The 12,287-nt window shown below is 42.6% G+C and overlaps 1 protein-coding gene and 1 pseudogene across 3 annotated transcripts in view; one reads left to right on the top strand and one right to left on the bottom strand.

Annotated features, from left to right (window-relative positions):
* AP3S2 (adaptor related protein complex 3 subunit sigma 2) overlaps nt 1-12,287 on the top strand; it is a 56,952-nt gene that overhangs the window by 13,860 nt on the left and 30,805 nt on the right. For 2 of the 3 annotated variants that reach the window (XM_025918536.2, XM_086711543.1), the window contains exon 4: nt 10,477-10,548. The exons of the other annotated variant lie outside the window; for it this stretch is intronic. In XM_025918536.2, the coding sequence (XP_025774321.1) occupies nt 10,477-10,548 (72 nt within the window). The remainder of the gene's footprint in view (nt 1-10,476; nt 10,549-12,287) is intronic. 3 annotated transcript variants of the gene reach the window in all.
* On the bottom strand, nt 5,210-5,947 carry LOC147580458 (uncharacterized; annotated as a pseudogene).

Raw genomic sequence — 12,287 nt, 5'->3', positions numbered from 1 at the left:
CCTTATAGCTCCGAGGTATAAAAATGTTATCCAATATTGCAGTTCCTTTTTTTTCTTTTGAGAAAACCTTTTTAAATTTTCTCTTCACAGATATATACATACACACACACACACTATATATACACATACATATATATATGTATATATATATGTATTTTTACTCAGTAAACCCTTCATTGATGACACATAAGGATAACTCTTCTTATTCTTTAGCCATTCTTTTTTTTTTTAAACCATTTTTAAAGACTTTACAGTATAATTAACATACAACGTTATATTAGTTTCAGGTGTACAATACGGTGATTCAACAATTCTATACATACTCAGTGCTTGTCACTCTAAGTGTACTCTCAGTCCCTTTTACCTATTTCACCCATCCCCTTCCCTCTGGGACCCACCTGTTTGTTCTCTGTACTTATGAGTCTTTTTTGTTTTCTTTTTTTGTTTGTTCATTTGTTTAGTTTCTTAAATTCCACATGAGTGAGTGAAATCATATGGTATTTGTCTTTCTCCAACTGACTTATGTCACATCACATTATACCCTCTAGATCTGTCCATGTTGTTGCAAATGGCAAGATCTCATTCTTTTTTATGGCTGAATAATATTCCATTGTATATACGTACCACATCTTCTGTATTGTATCCATTCATCTATCAGTGGACACTTTGGTTCCTTCCACACTTTGGTTATTGTAAATAATGCTGCAGTAAACACAGAGAGGTACGTGTATCTTTTTGAATTAGGTTGTTTTTTTTTTTAAATGTTTATTTTTGAGACAGAGAGGGACAGAGCATCAACGGGGGAGGGTCAGAGAGAGGGAGACACAGAATCTGAAGCAGGTTCCAAGCTCTGAGCTGTCAGCACAGAGCCCGACGCGGGGCTCAAACTCACAGACTGTGAGATCATGACCTGAGCCGAGGTCGGATGGTCAACCGACTGAGCCACCCAGGTGCCCTGAATTAGGTTTTTTAAATATTATTTGGGTAAATAGTAGTGGAATTACTGGGTCATGTGGTAATTCTATTTTCAATTTTTTTTAATTTTTTTTTTTTCAACATTTATTTATTTTTGGGACAGAGAGAGACAGAGCATGAACGGGGGAGGGGCAGAGAGAGAGGGAGACACAGAATCTGAAACAGGCTCCAGGCTCCGAGCCATCAGCCCAGAGCCCGACGCGGGGCTCGAACTCACGGACCGCGAGATCGTGACCTGGTTGAAGTCGGACGCTTAACCGACTGCGCCACCCAGGCGCCCCCTATTTTCAATTTTTTGAGGAACCTCCATACTGTCTTCCACAGTGGGTGCACCATTTCGCATTCCCACCAGTGGTGCACAAGGATTCCTTTTTCTCTGCATCCTCACCAACACTTGTTTCTTGTGGTTTTGATTTTAGCTCTTCTGACAGGTGTGAGGTGATATCTCAGTGTGGTTTTGATTTGCATTTCCTTGATGGTGAGTGATGTTGAGCATCTTTTCATGTGTCTGTTGGTCATCTGTGTGTCTTCATTGGAGAACTGTTCATGTCTTCTGCCCATTTTCAAATGGAATTATTTGTGGTTTTTTTGTGTTGTGTAAATTCCTTATATTTTTTGGATACTAACCCTTTATTGAATGTCATTTGCAAATATCTTCTCCCATTCAGTAGGTTATCTTTTGATTTTGTTGAGTATTTCTTTTGCTGTGCGGGAGCTTTTTACTGTGATGTCGTGCCAGTAGTTCATACTTGCCTTTGTTTCCCTTGCCTCAGGAGACCTCTCTAGAAAAACGTTGCTATGACTGATGTCAGAGAAATGAATGCCTGTGCGCTCTTCTAAGATTTTTATGGTTTTAAGTCTCACGTTTAGGTCTTTAATCCATTTTGAGTTTATTTTTTATTTTTTTTTATTTTATTTATTTTATTTTTTTTTTCAATGTTTATTTATTTTTGGGACAGAGAGAGACAGAGCCTGAACGGGGGAGGGGCAGAGAGAGAGGGAGACACAGAATCGGAAACAGGCTCCAGGCTCCGAGCCATCAGCCCAGAGCCCGACGCGGGGCTCGAACTCCCGGACCGCGAGATCGTGACCTGGCTGAAGTCGGCCGCTTAACCGACTGCGCCACCCAGGCGCCCCTTGAGTTTATTTTTGTGTATGATGTAAGAAAGTGGTCCAGGTTCATTCTTTTGCATGTGGCTTCCAGTTTTCCCAGCGCCATTTCTTGAAGAGACTTTCTCCCGTCGTATGTTCTTGCCTTCTTTGCTGAAGATTGAGTGATCATATAATCATGGGTTTATTTCTGGGCTCTCTATTCTATTTTCTCTTGACCTGTGTGTATGTTTTTGTGCCAGTGTGATAGAGTTTGATTACTATAGCTTTGAAGTATTTCTTGAAATCTGAGATTGTATGTGATACCCCTGGATTTCTTCTTTCTCAAGATTGCTGTGCCATTTGGGATCTTTTGTGGTTCCGTATGAATTTTAGGATTATTTGTTCTACTTCTGTGAAAAATGCTGTTGGTGTTTGATAGGGATTGCATTAAATGTGTAGATTACTTTGGGTAGTATGGCCACTTTAACACTATTTATTCTCCTGAGAAAACCATTTTTATCATTATTACCACCCAGCTTATTTGTGCTGGATTTTTTTTTTTAATTTTTTTTTTAATGTTTATTTTTTTTTAATTTTTTTTTTTAACATTTATTTATGTGCTGGATTTTGTAGCAAATGGCCAGATTGTCTAAAGAATATCTGCATAACATTTCTTTCATGTTTCAAGAGGTGAAAATAACTGTAAAAAGTTAACTACAAAGATACACAAAATGACACAGAAAATCCTTGTCTGATATTTTATCCCACCTGCGGCATTTATATATTTGAAAAGTAGAATTCATGAACTAAAAATTACTGTCCTGTTGAGTTTAGTGGAAGATTTAGCCTGATTACAAGATTAACACCAGTATCACTGATTTGATATTTACCAAAATTGATGTTTTTTTCTCTTCCTCCCAGCTTTATTGAGGTATAATTGACATGTAGCATTGTTTAAGGTGTACAGTCTATTCATTTGATACACTTACATATTGCAAAATGATTACCACTGTAATCACCTCTTATTGCATCACATAATTGCCATTCTTTTATTAGTGAGAATTGTATTTTTCATTAAATTAAAATCAATGTGATACCCACGCAAGCTAGAATGCTCTTTGGTGAACAAGGACCTGAAATCCAAACAAGAAGTCTGTTAAGTCTCACACTGTAAAAGTGTGATCTTTTTCAAACTGAATCCATTCCTTGCATTGAAGATGTGAAACTCAGCCCCATTCCTCTTTATGAGTGGGTTTATGATCTTGCCATTTCATACTGAACATCTAGATTTCCAAATACAGTTGACCCTTAAACTGTGCCGGTCCACTTATACATGGGTTTTTTTCAATAAATATAGTACAGTACCGTAAATGTATTTTCCTTACTTTTTTTTTTTTTTTTTTTTTTTTGAGAGAGAGAGAGTGAGAGCAGAGGAGGAGCAGAGAGAGAATCCCAAGGAGGTTCCACGCTCAGCGTGGAGCCCAACACAGGGCTCAATCCCATGAACTGTGAGATCATGACCTGAGCCAGAATCAAGAGTCTGATGCTCATCCAGCTGGGCCACCCCGGTGCCCCCTTAAGATTTTCTTTTTTTTTTTCTTAAAAAATTTTTTTAATGTTTATTTATTTTTGAGAGAGAGAGAGGCAGAGTGCAAATGGGGGAGAGACAGAGAGAGAGGGAGACACAGAATCCTAAGCAGGCTTCAGGCTCTGAGCTGTCAGCACAGAGCCTGATGTGAGGCTCGAACTCACGGACTGTGAGTCTGTGACCTGAGCCCAAGTCGGATGCCCAACCGACTGAGCCACCCAAGCGCCCCTCCCCTTATGATTTGCTTAATGACATTTTTTTCTCTAGCTTTCTTTGTTATAACAATGCAGTGTATAATTCATATAACATACAAAGCATGTGTCAGCTGACTGTCTATTGGTAAGTCTTCCAGCTACTAGTAGTAGCTATTAGAAAAAAAATTTTTTTGGGGGCGCCTGGGTGGCTCAGTCGGTTAAGCATCCGACTTCGGCTCAGGTCACGATCTCACGGTCCGTGAGTTCGAGCCCCACGTTGGGCTCTGGGCTGATGGCTCAGAGCCTGGAGCCTGCTTCCGATTCTGTGTCTCCCTCTCTCTCTGCCCCTCCCCCGTTCATGCTCTATCTCTCTCTGTCTCAAAAATAAATAATAATAAAAAAAAAAAAACGTTAAAAAAAATTTTTTTTAATGTTCACTTATTTTTGAGACAGAGGGAGACAGAGCGCAAGTGGGGATGGGGCAGAGAGAGAAGGAGACACAGAATCCGAAGCAGGCTCCAGGTTCTGAGCTGTCAGCACAGAGCCCGACACGGGGCTCGAACCCATGAACCATGAGATCACGACCTGAGCCGAAGTCGGACGCTTAACCGACTGAGCCACCCGGGCGCTCCTGGTAGTAGCTATTAGTAGTTACATTTTGGGGGAGTCAAGTTATAGATGGATTTTTCACTGTGCAGGAAGTGGTGAGGGGTGGGCAGCACCCCTAAGCCTTGGTTTCTAGAGTCTACCGTCCTTCCCATTGCTTAAAGTCTTGGAGCTTTCTTCATCAGCTGAGCTGTATCCAGCCTCATCTTCACTCGTAATATTGCTTAATTTGCTAAGCTTGACATTTTGGTCCTTGTTTTCAAAATTCAGCTTATTCCATATTTAAGTAGGCTGGGATTTGTCCCTTCTTTTTTGTCTTGCTGAGGTGTCTTCCTTTCTCTTGTTCAGCCGGTTTCATTGGATTCACAACTGCTAGGTTGTAATAGCTAGAGAAGGCGATTCTGATCTCTGCCAGAGTGTTAGTTGGGGCTCATACTTGAGCCATAGCTGTGTGAGGACTCAGGGTAGCCCCCCTTTTATGCACAGCTTCGTTTCCCTGGTCTCGCTTACCTGGGTCAGCCGCAATCCAGAAGCAGATGATCCTTCTCCTGACTTACCGTCAGGTCAGTAGCAGCTGAACGCTGGTCCCGGTGCCTACGCATTCACCTCCCTTCCTCTCCTTGTGTAGGCACTGTGTCATCTCGCATCCTCAGAAGGGTGAATACAGGACAATAAGATAGAGAGAGAGAGAGAGGGACCACATTTATCTAACTTTTATTACAATATATCCTGATTGTTCTACTGTATTAATCTCTTAGAGGGGCTAATCAACAAAGTAAACTATCATAAATAGGTGTGTATGGGAAAAAGCGTGGCGTATGTAGAGTTGGTTACTATCCATGGTTTCAGGCATCCACAGGCTCATGGAACGTACCTGCCGTGGATGAAGGGGAGCTTTACTGTCCTTGCCAACAGGGCAGCAACACTGAGAACAGAATCTTGAGCAACTGCAGCTACTTCCTGTTTTTGTTTTTTAGCTATTTCCTCTTCTTGCTGCTGTTGTCATTTCCAACCTCTGCCTTTTCCGTCCTCTGGCTAAAGCTTTTTGTGCATCCACTGCTATTTCTGCCTCAAGAGACGTACAGTAGGAGTCTGGCTTAAACTTTTGCCGACTTTTCTTGGTTTTTCTGTTTTCTTCTTTCTGTCTTGATGTTTCCTCCTATGCTGCTCTGGCTTCTACCCGTGTCTTGGTCCTCAGCAGGGGCTAGATCTGATCTGCAGTGTTCTTCCCTGCTTCCGGATCATGGTTCTTCCTCTCTGACTTCTCTTTCTGTTCCTGGATCAAGATATTTCCACTCCCCACTTCTACTATGATGATGCCTTTAATGACCTTAGATCTTGAGTGACTTCTGCCTCTTGATGACCTTCTTCTTTTTTTGCATTTGTATCTGTCCTCACCATTTTCATATGAATTTAGTCACTCCCTTCCTCTTTGAGAAGAATGGTCTTTGTCATTATGTTCCTCAAATCTGTGTTTCTTAGAGGATTTTTTTTTTTTTTTTAGTTTCACGTCTTACTATTTTGCTGTCCGAGTCTGCCGCATCTTCGGTTTCTTCATGCGTTAGCCTACCCTTTGCTTCGGCTCTGGCTCCTGCACTTTCTTCTTACATTATCTGACTTTTATTTTCTTTCCCTCTTGATCATGATCTTGAATGGTGATATTTTGAGGTTCTAGGAGAAACAGATACATCCGACTCCTCTTTTTTGATCTTTATCTGGGGATATCTTTCCTGGAGCTATTCGATCTCATTCCATGTTACTAGCCTGTGTGAGATCCCCATTGTTATGGACTAAGTTGTGTCCCCCCCAGGTTTATATGTTGAGGCCCTAACCCTCCGTGTGACTATATTTAGAAATGGTGCTTTTACAGACATTATGGTTAGATGAGATCATAAGGGTGAGGCTCTGACCCCAACAGTTGGCATTGTTCTTATAAGAAGAGGAAGAGACACCTTCCATGTGCACCAAGGAAAGTCCCTTCAGAGACACAGTGAGACGGTGGCTCTTTGTGAGCCAGGAGGGGAGCCCTCATCGGGAACCAGTCCTGCCAGACCTTGATCTGGGACTCTGGCCTCTAACACTGAGAAAATAAATTTCTCTTTAAGCCACACAGCCTGTGGTGTTTTGTTATGGCAGCCCCAGGCGACTAATACGCCAATCTTCATGTCATTAACCCTCTTTAATAAAAACGGCGGCCGAGAAATATGGTCTGTCTTTGTTCTGGGCATCCTACTCCAGAGTCCCGGCTGCTGGGGCAGCACTTATGGACAATACCAGCCACCCAGAAGCTTCTCATAGACTGACTAAATCCGCTCCCGTGAGAGACGTGAGTGGCACAAAAGGAACCTGCCATTGCTTTTTTTAGTTTGCTTTTTACATTTAGTTCTGTAAAACCTGTAAGGTGCTCTTATGTCTGTACTGAGACAGGTCACTACCTTTAATTTTCCCCCGAAGGACAGCCGTGTCTCCTGGCACTGTTAACTAGTGCATGTTTTCCCCACCAATTTAAAATACCACGTTTGTCAAAAATTGTGTATTCTTGACATGAGAGGCCCCATGCACGATGAAGGGTCCCCACACCTTGCAGGGCAGGGAAGAGGAGCGCGTATGGATAATAGAGGCAGAGGGAGAGGGAGAGGATTCGGTGGCGCCAACCCCTGGAGGCCGCGTGAACGCGGTGCCGGTTGTGGGAGCTCGTCTTGGAAGCAGGCTGGCCACAGCAGGAAGCAGGGACACTCACAGACTGCTGTGGCTTTCATGGTTTTGGTCTTCCTAGAACATCTAAAAATATTACACACAAAATCAACTTTTTACTCTAATTTTCTCAAACTTCAAAACCCAGAGTGCCCAGGACGTGTCCCCGTGCTTCACTGGATTTCTCAACAGTGGCTTTATAGCGCCGCTTGTCTGAAATTCTTGGAGTTTAGAATTCAAGACCATGGTAGATTTTATCATGATTTGCTTTTGAACTTGGTCTGTTGAAGTTCACAGAAAGTGGCAAACTTGTTAGAGAATTCATTTTTGTTCAGAATTGGATAGAATTCTAGAGCCAGCATTGTTCAGCATTAAGTCAAAAGCCCACCTTTGCTTTTTATAGAAGGTGTTACTTTATTTAAGAGATAGACATGATGCATTTTAATCTACCTTTATCTTAGTTTATAGCAGATTTTGTATGAATTTTAGCTTCTTAACAAATTTCCAAAACTAGATTATGCCTTTGACAATAATGAAAATTATTTACCACTTCTTGGGGAGAAGGATGTATTTTCTTATACACTGGTATATGTTTCAGTATTTTATATTCTGTCCCATTTTTTTAAATGTTTATTTTTGAGAGAGAGAGAGCGAGCATGAGCAGGTGAGGGACAGAGAGAGAGGGAGACCGAAGATCTGAAGCCGGCCCCATGCTGTCTGCACAGAGCCCAATATGGGGCTCGAACCCTCAAATCCTGAGATCATGACCTGAGCCAAAGTTAGGGACTTAGCCAACTGAGCCACCCAGATGCCCCTATATTCTGTCCCATTGATCCATACTTTTGTTTCTACCTTAGTTTTATACTATTTTAATGACCAAAGTTTTGCAGTGAATTTTTTAAATTTTATTTATTTTGAGAGAGAGAGAGAATGAGAACAAGTGGGGGAGGGTCAGAGAAAAGGAGAGACAGAATCCCAAGCAGGCTCTGCACTACTAGTGCAGGGCCTGACGTGGGGCTTGAACTCATGAACTGTTGAGATTATGACCTGAGTCAAGATCAAGAGTAAGATTAACTGACTGTGCCACCCAGGTGCCCCTGCAGTGAATTTTGATACCTAGTAGGACTAGTCATTCCTTATCATCGTCGTTTTTCTAAACATCTTGGCAGAGTATTTTCACATTTTATTTTCTATTAAGAACTTGAGACTGTTTCATTTTTTTTTTTTTAAGTCCTCCTGAGACCTTCCATGCTTCCAAGTTCATTTTTTTCCTTGAAAACTAAGGCCATATATGTATATATACACACAGGGACAGGAGAGGAAACACTAGCAAGAAACTTCTCGAAAGGAGCAAAGAATATGGATGTTTGGTAATTGACTTGGCAAGTCCAAGGACGCCACATCCTGGGCCAGCAGTAGGAGCTGATGGGCAAACTGCTACATGCTGCGGGTGCCTCACCCGGCCCAGAGCGGGCAGCATCGTGCTGGGTGTAGTGTGGAGGGGGCAGGAAAAGCTGTCTGAGAACAGTCAGATCCCTGAGTCCTTCCTTTCCCAGCTCCAGTTTTCCGGTTTGGGGGCCACCAGAGAGTTGCCGGCGCAAGTCAGGGCGGTGAAATGAATGTGTGCCTTGTGAATGTTGTATGCTAACTTCCTAGCCCTTTCCCGCCACTCAGCTCCCGAGTTTCAGGTAGCCAGTCTTACAGCCTGTAGGCTGGAGATTGTCACATTTGTCTGGGAAATCTGATCAATCTGAGGGGACAGAGTAAGAAAGCCTAAGTGGATGAAGGGGAGGATCCCCAACAAGTAGCTATGATTGCAGAACTGCCAATCGGCCTTTTATTCTTAGGAATAAAAAAACAAAGGTAATCAGTGATCTGAGGAAAGCCTCTAACATGGAAGATAGAGACTAAAACCGACAGACTCTAAAAGGCAACGTAAGGTAAATAGAGCCCATACAAAGAAAGGAAAACAGTAAAATGAGCAAACCCCTGTCTTGAAGCCACAGGGAAATCAAACAAATAAAAACAGGCTGCTAAATCAAGAAACACAGAACAAAATGATCTCTTAGAAATTAAAGATCTGAGCGAAAACTGGAAGAGAAAAGATAAGAGCATAAGGAGGTCCAGCACCTCAGGAGAAGCAGCCCCAAAAAGGAAGATTAGGAACATGGAAGCGGGGAAATTCTCAGCCAAATTACTTGATACAGTTTTCCCAACCTGAAGGTCTTGAGTTGCTGGATTGTAAGGGCTCACCGAGTGCCTAGCACCTGGATAGAAAACACGCCCTAATTCAAGAATGTTGCCCTTGCTGGGAAATATTCAGCCTCTGATAAAAATGTAGTGCCGTTACGAAATTAGCATACGTGTTTTTTGGCACACATGTATGCATTTCTGTTGGGGATGTACCTAGGGTAGAATTGCTGCTGTAATAGATAATGATGTCAAGTAGTTGTCCAAAGTGGTTAGAAACAGGATTTCCATTTATGTCACTCTATGCCCCGTCAGAAGCTGAAAATCACTCAAATGTCCCACCTGTAGGAGATGGATGAATATTTCTATGCGGTCCTCTATGGCAGCGAATATGAACAATGAATTTTATGACACACAGCAACATGGAGGAGCTCCCCAGCACCGTTGAATGAGAGAAGTCAGACAGAGTACTTGTTGTGTGACGCCATCTGTGTAAGTTCAAAGACAGGAGTCAGGATGGCGGCTACCTTTGGAGGGGCGTGAAGGGCGCGGCTAGAGCTGGTGATAGTCCACGCGGTATCCGGATGGTGGTCGGTTACGTGATATGTTCATTCTGAAAATTCACTAAGCCGTACTCTTCTCATCAGTACCCTTTCCTGTTATATTAAGAAGTTAAAAACCTAAAGTTGTGAGCTTGTTAACAATTCGTGGAAAGGCGTTTTGAAGTTCACGTTCACTGAAACGAGCAGGACAGACCTCTAGCAACACCGAAATAAGGAAATTTTGTTGTGGGTGCAGGTGGAGGCTTGGGGAAAGGACACAGTACTGCACATAGTTGGTATTTCAGTTTGTTATTTTTCTATGTAAAGTAGCATCTGCTAAAGGGGGAAAGAAAGCCCCACGTGTCTGCTGGTTGTATTGCTGTACTGAAAACAAGATTGACCTGGTCTAGACTGTGCCCTCTCAATTGGGATAGTAGGACGATTGCCTAATGCTGGTAGTTGTTTTGTTTATTCTGAAATTCATCATAAGGTAAACGGTATCACGACTGCCCCCCTTTACTTTCAGATGTGACATTGACGAAGATGTGACTGTGTTCTGATTTCTTTTCTTTTTCTGTTTCTCCTTGTTTCCTAGGTTTTTGTGGAGACCCTGGATAAGTGTTTTGAAAATGTTTGTGAGTTGGATTTGATCTTCCATATGGATAAGGTACCTTCTCTCCCTGAGCAGGGTTGCTAGAAAACTATCCGTCTCTACACCTTCCTGTTCTTTCTTGGGGCTTTTTACTCTGGGAGTAGTCCCAGAACATGTTTCATTTAATAACTTGAGTTTAATAATTTTGGGGGTATTTTGCTAAGATCTGCTATTAGTTTTAACACACAGGTGATTATTACCGGGCCTGTGTCATTGTCCATCTTGACCTGGACAGCCTTCTTGGTATAGGGCAGTGATGTCACGGTGATGACTGGCTGATGGCCACACCAAAGGTGAGAGAAATTGCTTTGTGTGGCTTGTGAAATGAGTTCCCTAGGCATAATCCAGTGACACAGTGAAGCTTTGGAAGAATCATGACACAGGGTCTTTGACCTAGCTAGCAGAGTTTATAATTTTCCCCAAGAGTAATAGAGTGACTCAGACATCAGTAATACAGTTTGAGGTCAGGTGATACTCAGTAGGGAAGCTGACTGTCAGGCAGAATTGAAGTACAAAGTACATGTCCTCAGACTTGTGCTGCCAGCATAATTTTGACATGGTCTGTGTCCTCATGTGCCAAATTCAAGGTGAGAGATAGCCAGCAAGGGAATAGAAACTGCCACATTTGTTTTATCCAGCGGGGCTCATGCCGTACCCAGTGCCGTTCACCTGGCGTATCTTAGTTGTGCTTGATCCTGGTTTCCTTCAGCGGGTTGTTGTCACTGTGATTCATGGCCCTTGGAGAGAGGGAATGATTTTTTATAAGACAGCTACTCAGTGCTAAGCCGTGATCCTTTATGAATTTATTTTTATCACAACGAAGTAGTTGTTTTCAGATCCCTCATCGCTGGCATTGCCATCTGGAGGCCTTTCGTGTCATTTTCCAGTAGGATCTTCAGTCTCTGTTCACTCTCCCAAGATTGTCGGATGACACTTTCCAGACAGATGTGGTGAGTGCATTCTTAAGGTTGGATGTTGGAACGGAGTGAAGTTTTCTCTCTCAACATCTGGCTTGGCTCCACAGCTCCAGGGGAAGCCTGGTACAAGAGAGTCACAGAACCCCACTCTTGCTGTAGATACTTGACTCGGTGCTCCCTGATAGGCTCACGAGGCCCCCGGAGCTCATTGGTGCTTTGGATGTGGTCACCCTCCCTTTTCATATGAAAGAATCTTAGACATTTCAGAGACCTCTTAGCCCCCTCTTTGCAAGCATTTAGAGCTGCTTTAAGCTTGTCAATTGTTAAAGGTGCCGCTATGTTGTCATTTCTCTTAAGGAGAACCACAGTTCAGATCCGTCTCCCATCTATACCAGTGGGTGTGGCTTTCAAAGGAAATAAAAAGTCATAAAAATGTTGTTCTTTCTCCTATGTCTTATCTTCAGATAGGTTCCATAAAGTAATTTGCTGCTGCTGCAGATTTCTTTTATAGTTGATAAAACTGTCTATTTTTAGTTGTTCACCTGACATCAGGAAATTGCTATCCCTGTTTCCTGAGATTTTGGAAAGTGCTGATGCAAGGGGTCAGCATCTCCCCCTCCTCCCTTGAAGAGTGTCTGAAGGTGTCTTCCAGCAGGTGACTTTCTTGTAGTGAGGTTTCAGGCTTGTCTTTGCCCTCAGGTAGAGCAGCTGCTAATTCAAGTTTATCTTCTGCATATAGGTGGAAATGGTCTTTTTACTCAAGTAGGCAAAGGACCTTGAACTCCATCCTTCGGAACTGAAGAAGTTTCTCTCTGCCTTAAGTCTCTTCACCTCTTC

This window comes from Puma concolor, chromosome B3 (assembly GCF_028749965.1).
Source record: "Puma concolor isolate L17-30 chromosome B3, mPumCon1.1.hap2, whole genome shotgun sequence".
NCBI classification, from domain to species: domain Eukaryota; kingdom Metazoa; phylum Chordata; class Mammalia; order Carnivora; family Felidae; genus Puma; species Puma concolor.
The sequence above is the reverse complement of the archived record's forward strand: the minus strand, read 5'-3'. Positions and strand labels throughout refer to the sequence as shown.